General features: G+C 41.6%; 4 protein-coding genes across 6 annotated transcripts; 2 read left to right on the top strand and 2 right to left on the bottom strand.

Annotated features, from left to right (window-relative positions):
* Window positions 1-822: 822 nt before the first annotated feature.
* LOC107218740 (U4/U6 small nuclear ribonucleoprotein Prp31) lies at window positions 823-3447 on the bottom strand. The gene is made up of 8 exons (XM_015656721.2): window positions 3151-3447; window positions 2863-3060; window positions 2505-2709; window positions 2246-2415; window positions 1997-2154; window positions 1622-1912; window positions 1305-1529; window positions 823-1060 (listed from the first exon to the last, which is right to left on the bottom strand). Exons 1-8 carry the CDS (start codon window positions 3269-3271, stop codon window positions 956-958), a joined length of 1473 nt encoding a protein of 490 aa, XP_015512207.1. The 5' UTR covers window positions 3272-3447; the 3' UTR covers window positions 823-955.
* A 107-nt stretch (window positions 3448-3554) lies between these two features.
* On the top strand, window positions 3555-6166 carry LOC107218741 (cell cycle checkpoint protein RAD17). 2 transcript variants are annotated; one of them, XM_015656722.2, is made up of 9 exons: window positions 3555-3739; window positions 3829-4243; window positions 4364-4520; window positions 4591-4713; window positions 4836-5014; window positions 5110-5199; window positions 5375-5565; window positions 5640-5755; window positions 5829-6166. In XM_015656722.2, the coding sequence occupies exons 1-9, from the start codon at window positions 3725-3727 to the stop codon at window positions 5923-5925; spliced, it is 1383 nt and encodes a 460-aa protein (XP_015512208.2). In that variant the 5' UTR covers window positions 3555-3724; the 3' UTR covers window positions 5926-6166. The 2 variants fall into 2 exon arrangements, with proteins under 2 accessions (XP_015512208.2, XP_046593233.1); XM_046737277.1 differs by having other exon boundaries at window positions 3557-3622.
* Window positions 6167-6211: 45 nt separating this feature from the next.
* Window positions 6212-10746, top strand: LOC107218739 (WASH complex subunit 4). The gene has a single exon (XM_015656720.2). The coding sequence runs from the start codon at window positions 6538-6540 to the stop codon at window positions 9817-9819; it is 3282 nt and encodes a 1093-aa protein (XP_015512206.1). The 5' UTR covers window positions 6212-6537; the 3' UTR covers window positions 9820-10746.
* On the bottom strand, window positions 10673-12397 carry LOC107218742 (CUE domain-containing protein 1). Of its 2 annotated transcripts, none has more exons than XM_015656724.2 (4): window positions 11789-12397; window positions 11321-11699; window positions 11140-11226; window positions 10673-11035 (listed from the first exon to the last, which is right to left on the bottom strand). In XM_015656724.2, the coding sequence occupies exons 1-4, from the start codon at window positions 11888-11890 to the stop codon at window positions 10899-10901; spliced, it is 705 nt and encodes a 234-aa protein (XP_015512210.1). In that variant the 5' UTR covers window positions 11891-12397; the 3' UTR covers window positions 10673-10898. The 2 variants fall into 2 exon arrangements, with proteins under 2 accessions (XP_015512210.1, XP_015512209.1); XM_015656723.2 differs by having other exon boundaries at window positions 11134-11226; window positions 11789-12394.
* Window positions 12398-13719: the final 1322 nt, after the last annotated feature.

Here is a 13719-nt window from a genome sequence, read left to right as displayed (position 1 = left end):
GGTTACGGTGCGATAGTTTACGCGGGTAAACAGTCCACGGTCGGTTTGTTTTCAATTCAAGCTAGCGACGGATGATGGGGTGGGCCTAAATTGACGAACCACAACGTACCGCTGAGTGCTCGGAATTCAGGAAAGAGGAGTTTCACTCTCAGTGCGAAGTTTTCTTTTCACACTCGATAATTGTTACGCAATTCGTGGGTTCTGCAGCTTTCAAACGACGGTACATTACGCTGAAAAGATGAGGCGCCGCATGACCCTCTGTCATGAAAAGAACTTCAAGTCCATTTGCAAAAAAATTTTGGGTAATATGGCGCAAAAACACATACATATGAACTTCGAGTATGAGAGCACGTGGGTGAGGCGGCGGCATGTCATTCGCGGTTTGTGCAATTGACCGATGTATGCTTTCACTCGCAACACCGTTTGCCCAACGAACCTGAACCGCTTCGAACCGAAGCCCAACACCGCGGAACTATTTTATGCGGAGCTGGTTAAACGAATGAGATTGTGCTCGTCACACGCAGTCGCGGTCATTCAAATTTAAACGCGAAGTAGACGTAGAAAACGAAAACATGGACTGAGGATGCCGATCTTACGCGAGGTCAGATCATTTTTTTCTATTACGTTATGAGAGAACTCAAGACCCGCGATCGACGAAAGGTTAAAATCTCAAAGTCAGCTCAGATGGGCAGGTAAATAGAGCACTCGGTATATCTACTTGAAACATAGGCCGTCGAATAAAATTTATGGAATCGCGAAGAACACTCGCCATCGGATATAAACTAATTTTACTAACTTTGAATAATGCGATTAAGACTGTCGTTATCTTTATCATCATTATTTTCCCTTATATAAAAGACAATTTACTCTTACCTACATACTTATGCTCCAAATGGTAGAATTATATGAGCGCCATTATTTTTAATGTTGACGAAGCGAAGATGATCAACACAAACTATGACTTTTTTATTTTGAGGAAACCTGCAGTGTTTGAAAAGTACTTTGCATTCGCCTCGTTGACTCTCTTCTCTGCTGCTTGAGGATTCACGATTTCCAGACCCTGATAAAGAATTGAGTGTTTATACTTATTGTCCAATTATACAGAAGCGCATAGAAACTAACGAAAAAGAAAAAATAAAAAATAAAAAAGAATCAATAATCAATATAATTGTACTGTTCGTAACTATACTAGACTTTATGAATTGAGTTGTGAGTATAAAAACATGACGGAGACTTGATGTATTTTAACGTTGATAACTTTGAGATTTTTCGTCATCCCAGAGATAAAAAACGTGAGAATTTACCTGTAGCGGGGTGAAGGCAACGCTCGACGCGGTACCGGAAACCTGCTTTTTGACTGTCGTACTGCCGCCCCATTGCTGCTGCTTCTGCAAGTTTTTTTGGAGAGTTTTCGATATCCGCACCTTCGTCTTTTCATCAATTTGAGGTAGTCTGATACGGCCTGTTCCCGTTTTGCCAATAGTCCCTCTGGAGTAACCCAAGTCCTCTTGATAAGCGTCATTCTCAATCTGCGGAGGGAGAAAAATAACGAAATGCAATTTTTCTCAAGATTTCTGAAATCTGCGACGGCCTGATATCTTGAACTGTAGAAAAGACTTACGTCGGCGAAGTTCATCCGGTTCGCGTGCTTTCGAAATTCTGTGATCGCATATCGTTCCTTCATTTTCCGTACACGTTTACCGCCTCGCTTCTTTCGACCAGGGTCGATCGGTTTTGGAAGAGGTTTTATGAATTTTACTGGCGGGGGTTCTTGCAGCTTATCCAATTTTTTTTCTATTTCGTCCCTCAGTGCCTGGCCAATGTGACCATCCGTACTCTCGTGACAAGCATCGACTCGCGCAGCCAGCATACTCTTTGTGGCGACAAGCCTCGCTGCCTTTCGCCGCAAGTCCTGTGAGCACAAAAGCAAGTCCAAGTTGAGCAAAAATCAAGATAGATCAGATTGCAAGGTGGAAGAAATCATTGAAACACTTACAGGCGGTGTGTCCTGCACTATGTCAGAATAATAAATAAATCCGGCATGGGGGAGGGCAGCCACCTGGGAAAATCCAGAAAGCATTTTTTTTTGGGAGCCCAAAACCAGAAGATTGCAAGCTGGCATTTTAGATAGCTTTGTCAAACCGCCAGCAATCCCTGTAACAATTGAAATGGACAAAAACGAATTCAAATTTTCAAGATAATAAATTGATACAGTGACTTTGTTTTCCACAGTTACCTCACTTACCCATGATTTTTGCCGCCGTCGAAGCTCCAACGATTATAGAAAGGTTCGGTGCTATGAAGGCCATTCTGCTTTCAACATATTCGAATATTTTCAGCTTGCAATTATTCAGTTCTACGGCCATATTGCAGGCTTCACAAATTGCCTCTTTTTCCTCTTCAGTCATAAGTTGGCTAATGAATATAACGTAGATTATTGAATGAAAAAAAATTATAGTCAGCAATTGTTTAACCAGGATGCTAAACTTGATTGGAAAATTCACCCTTGAGTAGTAGATGCAGTCACCGACACCACCATGATAGTAGCTTGCGTTAAGAACTGCTGCAGCTTCTCATTGTTCTTAGCTCGATCCAAATCATTCCCTAATTCACAAACTGTCATGACATACTCCAATGGACCAACTACCAGCGACTCCAGCTCAGGAAATCTTTTGGAGTACTTATCCCTTGTAAATCTATGAATGATTGCTGAAAAATTAGGGACCTATACATATTGGCAAAATTTGGTATCCGTTAAAACTTGTCACATTGCCCTAACCAGAACCTACTTTTTGACTGGCAATTACAAAATGAACCACCCATTGAGCGTGTTAAAGCTGTTGCAATCTGCGGGAAACTTACCAATTTCATCGTCGATATCGACGGCAATATTGTTTGCCTCGACGATGAGCTGATACTCAGGGTCGGATTCAACCGGACCTACGATGTCGGCTGACTTTCTTGGTATTTTGCCATAGCTGTCTATGAGAGAAACGACTTTCTGGAGCTGCGGAGAGTCGCGCAATTTTGCGAGTTCTCGAACGGAAGCAACTTTGACCTCTGTAATAAAGTATCGAATTTAATGTGAAGTCTGAATTATCCGGTAACTGATATGTATATGCAACAAAGACCGTGGATAGTAAACCTGACCTTCTTCAATCGTCTTAGCAACGGCTGCAGGTGGAATAAATTCCGGCTCAGCCTCTTCCATAAACTTGTCCGCGTCATCGTTTTCCTCCAAATCGGCCAGCAGCTCGTCAGCCAAAGACATCTTGGATTAATTGGGAAGTTTATTTCAAGAGGTATGTACTTGGAGGATTCTGCAACTTCAACCTCAATTCCTAAACTTCTTCCATCCTAATCTGAGCAACCTTTTTGTTTACGTCTCACCAAGTCTCGCGCGACGTTGCTGTGCTCAACCCGCGAAGTAATACTATTCGTGGCTCAACCGTTTATCATAAACAGAGGTTAATGGTGCCAATAGCCAATGCCCACTGTGTGTATTTAAAAATGGCCGATTTCACGTTGTTCCTGTATTTAGCTACAGATGGCTGCAGAGACAAGCGAATAACTTGAATGAACCAAAGAACGAACATTCTGTCACTTTGAAGTTTGGCGGCAGGTAACAATCAGGAAGTATTTAGATCTAGAACCCAGTTAGGCACGCCCTAAAGTAATTTCGAACCACAGTCCCTGTCCAGGAATTTCCGCAAATGAATCAGACATGTCCGGTTCAAAGGTGAATAAGCATTGAATACAGAAAACAGTCATAATAGATCCAAACTTATCACGTGCCACAGTCATCTCACAAATTTTCAAATTCGTTAGAATTTACAGAAGAATAAAGGTAGTCGGATGTCATGGTCCTTTGACTGTGACGTGAGTGAGCGAGATGTGGTGACACCTGCGAAGCGACCGAAAATAGAAACAGAAGTACCGTCCCTAGACCGAGTGTCACGAACGATTGATATTTATGACAAAAAAACACATATAAACAGCTTACCGGCTCTTCTCAAAGCTTGCGAACCTCAAGAAGCCTCAGAGTTATCTATTAGCCGACAAAAACAAAGAGAAATATACGATTGGTTGGAATATAAAACTATCAAGAGCAAGCCATGCGCTTTGATTCTCTCTGGTCCTTCGGGTTGTGGAAAAACCGTTAGCTTTAAACTACTTGCCAAAGAGAAGGAGTTTGAATGTGTCGAATGGATCACACCGGCTGATCAAGGCGCGGATGAAAATAGTAGGTTGATCAATACTGTCGATAGCATAAAAGACATTTATTTTCAATGATTAAAAATAGGAGAAACACTTGATGTTGATGATAAATACTCCTTAAATAATTTACTACCTCTTCTCATAGATAGATTCACGAGGCAAGGAGACAAATTTCAAGATTTTATGGTCAGAACTACAAGATACGGTTCTCTCTTTGAAGATTGTTGCAGACGCCTACTACTCGTTAAGGATTTTCCAAATGTTTACTTCAACGATAAAGATGCCTTTCACACACTCCTCGAGTGAGTCTGTGTTCCAGATTTTGCATTATGTATGTTGAATTCAAGTATGACGGTTATAATTATTTATCAGGCAATACTTTGGGACGGGCAAAGAACCAGTTGTATTTATTTGCACTGATTCAGGGGGCATGGGAGCGCTGCAAACCTTATTTCCACCAAATGTCAGGGAAAAATTTGGTATTTGTCATATCAGGTGAGGCTCTCGTGATGAAATTGACATTTCATGTGGTTTTGTAGCACTAGAAAAATATTCTATAATGATATATCACTCTTCACTGTAATCAACTCGTTGAATTTGACTGTATTGCTTTGCAGCATAAATCCAGTCACACAAGCGGTCACGAAGAATATTTTGAAGAGAGTTTCACTAGTCTTTAACACCAGAGCCTCTCACATGGTACACGTGTCTCAACATATCGTAGAAGAAATATTATCCAACAATATCGGAGATATTAGGAGCACTGTTATTAACCTCATATTCGCTTCTCTGAAAGGTTTTTACGTACAGCCTTTTCATAGCACTTTACACAGCTTTATATACAGCTGCTGGATTTAGCTCCAATGTTATTCAATGTACGTATGCTTTTAGTACCTAATAGACAAATCGATTGCGAAGGAAGAGGTCGTGGAGAATCTTTAAGCCTACTTCATGCCATCGGTCGAGTAACTAATCCCAAACGTAAGTTATAGTTCATTTTCAGAAGTAAATCGAAAAACATCTTGTAGAATTATATGCTATGTGAATTATGAGCTACATCACAAGTTTAAATTAATCTTCCGTTCAAAGTAACGTGAAGTTCCGAAAATACCGATTTTTTGATTATCCAGTACTTGGTAGTCATTTAAATTTTCAGGTCTAGTCGAAGGAAATTCATGGAAGTTTGTACATGACCCAGATGAAATTGCGTACTTCTTTCAAACTCAACCATCTACGTTCGCGCGGTTTTTACATGAAAATCATTTGAATACCACAAGAGGAATCGAAGAAGCTACTGCAGCCACTGATATACTTAGCATTTCAGATTGTCTTATATCTGATTGGAGGGTATGTGGATTACATTCCAAAGTGATATGTAAATAATATGTGATGTAAGTTGTATGACAATGAAAAAATTTCAGGACTCGCATTTGGGCAGACTTGGACTCTCGTTTTGTATCCGTGGAATAATGATTACCAACAATGATCCTGTGCCGGGTTGGAATCCAGTAAGAAAACCACGTAATGACGAAAAAATGTGTGTATAGCTGGGCATGGTTATAGTTTCGAATTCGATATGTGGAAATGAATGTTTTCATTGTTATTTCCAGCTGCAGGGATCTCGCATCCACTGAAACCCTCTGGTACAAATCGCTGATCAGCCCTAAATTAGCCTTGACAATAACATTCAAGGGGCTTGGAAATTAAAGGATATACATTTTAAAATACCAAGATTTTTCACGACCCGAAAACAAATTGCCGATACCACGTGTTTCGTCAATGATCATTTTCCAATTATATTTTGTTCAGATATTATTATTTTTTTATTTAAACGGCTATTTCTAGATACGTTTCATACAGAGACTGTGAACAAGCTCGACTAAGAGCCCGTTGAATTATTGTAACAGCTGCACAAAGACGACTGGTTAATAAATGATCTTATCGAAAATTTGCTTCACACTTGACCCTGGTTACAGCTTGACGACATTTGACCCTTGTTTCACCACGGTTTGATGTGGGTGTGATTCTTATCTGGTGACACGCAGCGTTGGTTGCCTAGATCGTGATTTATATGGGCGTCATTGGGCGTGCGCAACAAACGGGTTGTCCTGTTATCGTTCCGACCAAAGAGTTTACTAATACTCTTCGGTTTCCGACAGTCTGTCTAACCTTCAAATCCGCCAGTGGAAATTGACATCGGTAAACTAACCTACAATGTATACGCCGGACGCGGAGGAGAAGCGTAATGGACGGCAAAACTGACAACTGACTGATATTGATAGTGTGAAATTGCGTAGGGAAAAAATCCGCACCGTTAACATGATAGACTCAATATCGTGGAACAGTGCGAGGGATGAGGCAATTCATCGAACGGTCGGAGAAGCGCAGCTAAAAAAGTATGGTAACTTTTTTAACAAATCAATCGAGGATTCAGGCTGGGTTCCTGACACATCTCTGAAATACGTCATCCAAGGGCCGATCCATCTCGTTTACAACCCCCGCGAGGACATTACCATAATGGACATGGTAGAAATGGAGAACAAAACATTGGCCAAGCTTCTCGCGGCGGTCGCGGGTACTTGCAGGGAAATCAGACTACTGAAAATCGAAGGTAATAAATTCTACCAGAGGCTACTCACCCAGGGCGAACGATGCAGTGTTGACGAAAAGGGGGACGACGTCAATGTCTTGTTATCAATTCTGCAGGACCTGTCAGCATACGTCAAACGGGTATCGCTTGTCGCAAATTTGACCATCCAGCAGCTGTCGAATCTGACGGGCAATGCCTATGATATATACTTTCCGCTGGTCATTGAACATCTGGTTGACTTATTTGTAATATTTGTAACTCTAGATGAGATCATCGTTGCTCAACCTTCGCTACTCGATACTTGGGATCAGTACTGCGTCCGCGCTAGCACAATGCTCCACAATTCTGAGCAATTCAATATACCTGGCTCAAAGTTACGTACTTTTGAAAAGCTGCTGAAAGATCTGCGCCATCAACTTTTGGCTAACAATTTATTTCTCGGAGCTATCGACAGGGCGATGGATGTGAAAAAAAGCCCAATAATGCAGAATCACTTCGCTTGTTACCTGAAAAATACTATGCTGGATGTGGAAAAGAAAGCCAGTGACAATTTATTGTTTAACAAAAACTGGATACGTACAAATGTAGGGGTCGTCGTCATTGTCAAATTGTTCGGAACTGTAGATAAGAAGATTTTTAAGAGGCTTTGCGAAATGAATAAAAAATACTACTCTATTACTCTGATTGGCAATATTATCTGGATTCCAAATAAATTTTTGGCCAATTCAGTCCCAAAAGAATTTGGCTTGGTAGTCGGTTCGCAAGCCGGGGAAAAGATCCTTGCCTCTAAGATCCAAAGATTGCCAGAAGTCACAAATTCCCTGGCTAGAAGGGCGACCCAGTGGTCAGTCGAGATGCAGAACATTATCGTGCATCCTGTTGAGAAATTTCACCAATCTGATCTGGAAAGAAGGTGCTGTATGCTTATTGAGTTTGTAATCCTGGTGCAGCAGGTAAAAGAGAATATATTTTTCACCACTAATCTTCACGCTGCTCTGCTAAAACCAATGAGCCGAAACATTGTCCAGCTTGTATGCAGACTCATAGAAATGCAGAAGTCACTTGAAACAACGTTTTACACTTTCGGCTCAGTCATTATTCAGTCCCAGAGCCATGTTATCCAGCATCTCTGTTATCAAATATTGGTCATCCTCGAAACGGCCAAGAGAGGACTGATGCTTAGCAAGGACAAAGGATACAGCAGGGAGCAGCTCGATACTATGACATTGATAGGCCTTGGTATGAGACTAATGAACGGTCCCCCGACAGACGACAGGAGGCTGATAACACGCTGCGCTCTGGCAGCTGCTAGCCAACTGACAGACAGCTTCAAAGAGGAAGAACTAATCAAATTGAGGGGATATCTGGACGCCTACGATACTATCGCAGAATTACATGACCTGGTTAGGCAGGCTTGCGATTACTCTAGCGTACTCTATCATCGAAGCATGCTGCCCGCTTACTTGAGCATGGTCATAGATGGCAACTCAGATATAAGTCGGATTGTTCATTTACTCGGTGCACTAAATAGTGCAGTAGCGGATCACGAGCCTCCCAACTCCGTGGGAAGCAGAAATAAAGAGCATAGGGAAATGCTAGTGAAAAATGTGCTAGAACCAGCCTGTCACGAGATTGAAACCAGCCTGAGGTTACACGTTCACGCGCATCTCAAGCTGGATGACTCGAATCCATTCAAGATTGGTGCTGTTAATTCCAACAGGATAGTCAGAGCCTCTCCACTGCCTGTTGCTGATAATTTCTTAAGCCCAAAGAGGTTCATCGAACATTATTTGGACAGCATGTTTTACAATCTCACCACCGTGGCTCTACATGACTGGAGGACGTACGGAACAATGCGGAGATTAGCTGGCTATAAACTGAATCTAGAAATGGTTCAGGATCATTTACCAACACAGAATTTGGAACAGGGTTTAGATGCGCTTGAAATAATGAGAAATATAGACACATTCGTTGCCAAATACTTGTACAACTTAAATACACAGACTTTCATAGAGCGTACTAGTTCTAATAAATATCTGAACACAATCGGGATAAGGCACATAGCGAACTCGATCAGAACCCATGGCAATGGAATAATGAGCACTACAGTGAATTTCGTCTATCAATTTCTCCGTGCGAAGCTACACACATTTTCACAATTCCTATTTGATGAACATATAAAATCACGATTAATACGAGATATCAGATTCATCAAATTACAGAGAGAGAGCAGGGCGACTCCTTATACATATGAGAGAGCTGAGAAGTTTCAGAAGGGTATACGCAAGCTTGGAATGACGACGGATGGTCTCAGTTATCTAGATCAATTTAGGATTCTGGTATCTCAAATAGGGAATGCCCTTGGTTACGTTAGACTGATTCGGTCTGGGGGTTTGGACGCTTGTTCCAACGCGATTGCTTTTCTTCCCACAATTAATTCTGACACTGTGTTTGAGTCGACATGTAAGAAGCTGGACTTTACAATAACTACACAAGCTGCCGGAAAGCGGCTCGACGATGACATTGCAAATTTAGTGCAAAGCTTCACGGAAGGAACACAATACTTCAGACTACTGGTAGATGTATTCGCTTCTGCATTCCGCGATACAAAAAACGTCCACTTACAACAATTTTACGCCATCATTCCTCCACTCACACTCAGTTATGTCGATAATGCTCTGGGAAACAAAGAGAAAATGTCTAAAAAGAATAAGACCGGGGCAGCATTCACCGACGATGGATTTGCAATGGGAGTCGCATACATTAACGCCCTTCTTGATCAGAACACGGAAATAGACGGACTTCAGTGGTTCAAAACCGTCGAGGAACAAATGACTCGAGAAAGAATAGCGGCGCAGCATAAAGACGATTGTGGCGACGAAAAATTACAACAGACTAGAGCTTTAACATTAAAATGTCTGGCAGAAAGAAATGCTGAGTTTCAACTTCTCTATTATAGCCTTTCGGGCGCGCGAGTATTCTTCAAGCAGCCGGATACGTCTTCTCTCTGAGTCATTAGCTATAAGTTTTAATGTTAAATTTGAAAAACACGTTTGAATATTATAACCAAGCGTATAATAGGGACTTTCATAACAAGCATATAATACCATGCTCTGTATTACGAAATATACAATTTTTAAGTAACTCAAATAAACGGCTAAGTTTATACTGATACTAGTTTCAGTTTGTCCTTCAAATGTGTCATCTCACCTTGGTACAAAACTAGCACACTGTGGGTATCAGGTTTTCCATAAGTGTGACTTCAATTTCTGTCGCGCAATTTTTTTATTGGTATGTCTGACGAATTTCAACGTCTTTGCTATATTTTTCTTACTTATAAACTGTACTAAAGTAACAGTATTATCGGTAGTATAATACATTCGACGATTGGTAGACAGATAAATGACTAGATATGCCGATCAGAAGAGATTACATTGCTTTTACAATCCTAATATTGAACAGTTCTCTGATAAGCACACGGAATGATATTGAAACGAGGATGGTTACGGTTTATCTTGAGGCACGAATTCAAAGCTAATCGTTTGGAGTTATTAGCTTCTGCCGCGGGACTAACCCCAAGTAGTTCATTTTATGCATTAAGTAGGTATTAAATTTGATTCCTGAATAACTACGCAATCCGTAAAGGGTCCTTTGTGAGGTAAATTTTCATTTGATTCCAGAGAAATGAAATTCGACGACTAAATATCTCTGATTTGATTACGTGTAAGAGCTACCAGATCCTTGAAGTGTATCCAGGGTATTGACTATTTCCAACAATATCTCTTCACCTCAATAATTACCAAGTTTTTTGTGATTATAGCGACAATATAAGTATACGTTGGGTTATTATTTTAATATAGCTTGTTGAGGATTCCATTTGCTTGCATTGTTATATTTTCTTTCACTGATTCTCTCCTACTTGCGTGACTAGAATCTTTGCTTTTCTTCAAAAACCAGTAACATTACTACTTTTTTTCTACACCACATACATTTCTAACCTGAATATTATTCAATCTGGTCAGGATAACGATGTTGACTAGAGATTATAACTCTGTTCCTTTCAAGGAAGTACTGGAGAACAGGCGGAAGCCTAGTTTTGAGATCTGGATACTTCCTCAGATTCCAAAAGGTCGTCACACGATGGTGTGGGTGGTAGCAGCTGTCTTCCACCACGTTTCTTACTCCGTGTAAACACCTTGGTGAGCTGGGCGAATTTACGCCGCGAAACTGTAACAGTATGTGAAAAAGTATTTAAAAGTTTAGACGCTTCTTTGGCAAAGCAGGCCTCAGCTTCAGTTTATTGAATAAATCCCGTTTCTCAATACCTTTACCCATATTTCGTAATCTTTCTTTGAATAAATCCTCATCGTCGTGGCTTACTGTGCCTGCAGATTTCTCACATTCGTCTAATTTAGTATCTACAAAAAAAACAAAAATAATGGTCGGATTAATCAGTATCAGACACGGCGTACATTTGCTCTTCTTTATAATTTGCCTGACTCATCGACTGACCGCTGGCCAAGGTGGAAAGAAAATCTTCATTCCACCTCAGTTCTGCCATGAATTCTTCGTTTTGAAGAAAGATTGCAATACGTTCGTCCTCCAGTGTGGAGCCTTCTAATGCGCCGCCAGGCTCCGGCATTTCGCAGCTCTCGCTCCACTGCCTGGGAAGCCTCAGAAATGTGTCTGGCAACGGACCTAGCAAGGGAGGCTGCCACTTGTGAATAGTCTTCAGCGACTTGCAAGGCTCGATTTTAGCCTGATTATCTTCAGATGAATCTTCGCTCTGCTCAATCTCACTTCTGATCTTTTCATTCTCGTTGTCCGTGCTCATTGCCAGTAGCTGATCGATAGTTGTGTCAACTGCACCCTGGTTCGAACGTAACACAGCCTGGAAAAAGATATGAGCTAAGTTTAAAATATTCTGTATGTATTTATTTCAAATATACGTGGAGGTGTTGGGTGTAAACAAGGTGGTACCTCGATAACGTCATCGTCCATCTGTGGAAACATGTTTTTGAAGTCAGCCATTGCCTGGTAAAATTCCAGGGTAGTCTGTTGCTGTTCTGCAGCAGACGCCATGGCAAAGATGCGCTCTCTTACTTTTGCATTACCAACGCTGCGACGGTCGAGCGATTATAGCCTTTGTTGTATCACGTGGAGCGGTGACTTCGTCGCAAACAATAATATCCATTTTGAAATATTTTTCGCACGTATAACGCACACACATACGTACTCCCCGCGACACGGAGCACTTCTAATTTGCCGATGCCGCGATTGCTCCGACCCAGTGCAAACTATTGTATATTGCCCGGCGCCCTGCTGATATCCTCATAGGATTTCCAACCCCAATACGCAGAAAGATCTCGCATTCTGGCATAATAAAGAACTCATCATCATCACTTTACCCGGATTACAAACGAGCTGCTGTTATGACAGTTGCGCATCCCTCTCAAATCGACTCGGCTCTTCGGTTCGGCTTCGACTGCCCGCTCATGCCCGCTGCCACCCGCTGCTGCACGCTCTAACTGCTGCTAGCGTGAAGTAAGTAGTTACGTACACGGTGCTGCCAAGGTGCGGGCATGGTAACTAGAGGTGAGGAGTCCGAACGCAATGCTAGCCAAATGGTCGGTGAAAGTGATGAACGATCCGCGGATTGTAACCGCCTGGCGGCGCTACCACTGCGGGCATCGTCAGCGCGGTGATTTTTGAATCGTCGATCCTCACGTATGTATCCTATTCGTAACCAGGCGCTGATATCGCTTGAGGATACATCCCGAACTACAAGATCTTTCATCACTGTGCGTTCGGACTCCTTTACTCTAGTCCAGCCCCCTGAACTCACCACTGCTCGTATACTAAAAAATTGTACGTGTTTTGTCCCCGTTTTTTAGTTCCTCTACGTGGCGCTAGTAGATTTCTGACACGCTCGCTGCCCTCGCTGACCACGCGCGAGCTTGTCAGACAACTACTAGCGCCACTAGTGGTGGAGATTGGCGGCAGAATCGAGGGACATTTTGCGAACCGCTTTTAGCAGCGTGTATCAGGGGGCTGCTCTAGTCTTCATGGTGCGGGGTTCCTAAATAAATAGTACCGCAAATCGCCAAAAATCGGCGCACAGGTAGCCAAATGTAGCCAGTTTCCCAACTAACAAGTAACCCCTAGGACCCCTAGGCTGTAGCGAAACGAAATTTTGCTACCAGGGCGTCTCAACCACGGAGTAGTATGTCTCAAATCGAACAATTGGCGGATATAAAAATATGACGATAAAGATGAAGAAAGGTCTATTCTGAATTATAATTGTATCATTTTATCGGACATATCAGAATCTCCCCTTTTCTATTCTAACTACACATTTACGTTTTAAATTGAATGCAGAACCGATCATAAAACGATTCCCGGTAATCTACATCCAATTGTATGAAGGACTTCGGAAAACACCAGAATAAAAAATGGACAAATTATTACGTACCTACATTTATTATCTCTTAAAACGCTTGTACTTATAGTTTTTCTTTTCGATCAAGGCATATAATATATAAGCCCTATTGAAAATTATTCAGTGATGCCGGTATGCTGCGAGCAGTGACCAAAAGTTATCTATTTTGCAGTTTCAATTACGCCATATTTATTCTAAAATCATGCCCTATTTATCATCTTCGCGGTTTTATATCGAGTATATGCTGACCTAAGTGATTCACATAGCGGTTTCCCGTGACTAGGAAGATAATTGTGAGTGTAAATATTCGTTAATTTGATGTACAAAGTCGGTTGAAATAATTGAAATAACCTCACGATGGCCGTTGCCCGGTTTTATTAGCGAAAGATAGACATTTTATTCGAGATTTACTCGGGTTTTGAATATACCGTACAGAACAAAGATCAGAATATCTTCATGCAATTTTGAGAGA

This window comes from Neodiprion lecontei, chromosome 4, assembly GCF_021901455.1.
Source record: "Neodiprion lecontei isolate iyNeoLeco1 chromosome 4, iyNeoLeco1.1, whole genome shotgun sequence".
Lineage (NCBI taxonomy): Eukaryota > Metazoa > Arthropoda > Insecta > Hymenoptera > Diprionidae > Neodiprion > Neodiprion lecontei.
Note: the sequence above shows the minus strand (reverse complement) of the source record. Positions and strands in the feature narration are given on the sequence as shown.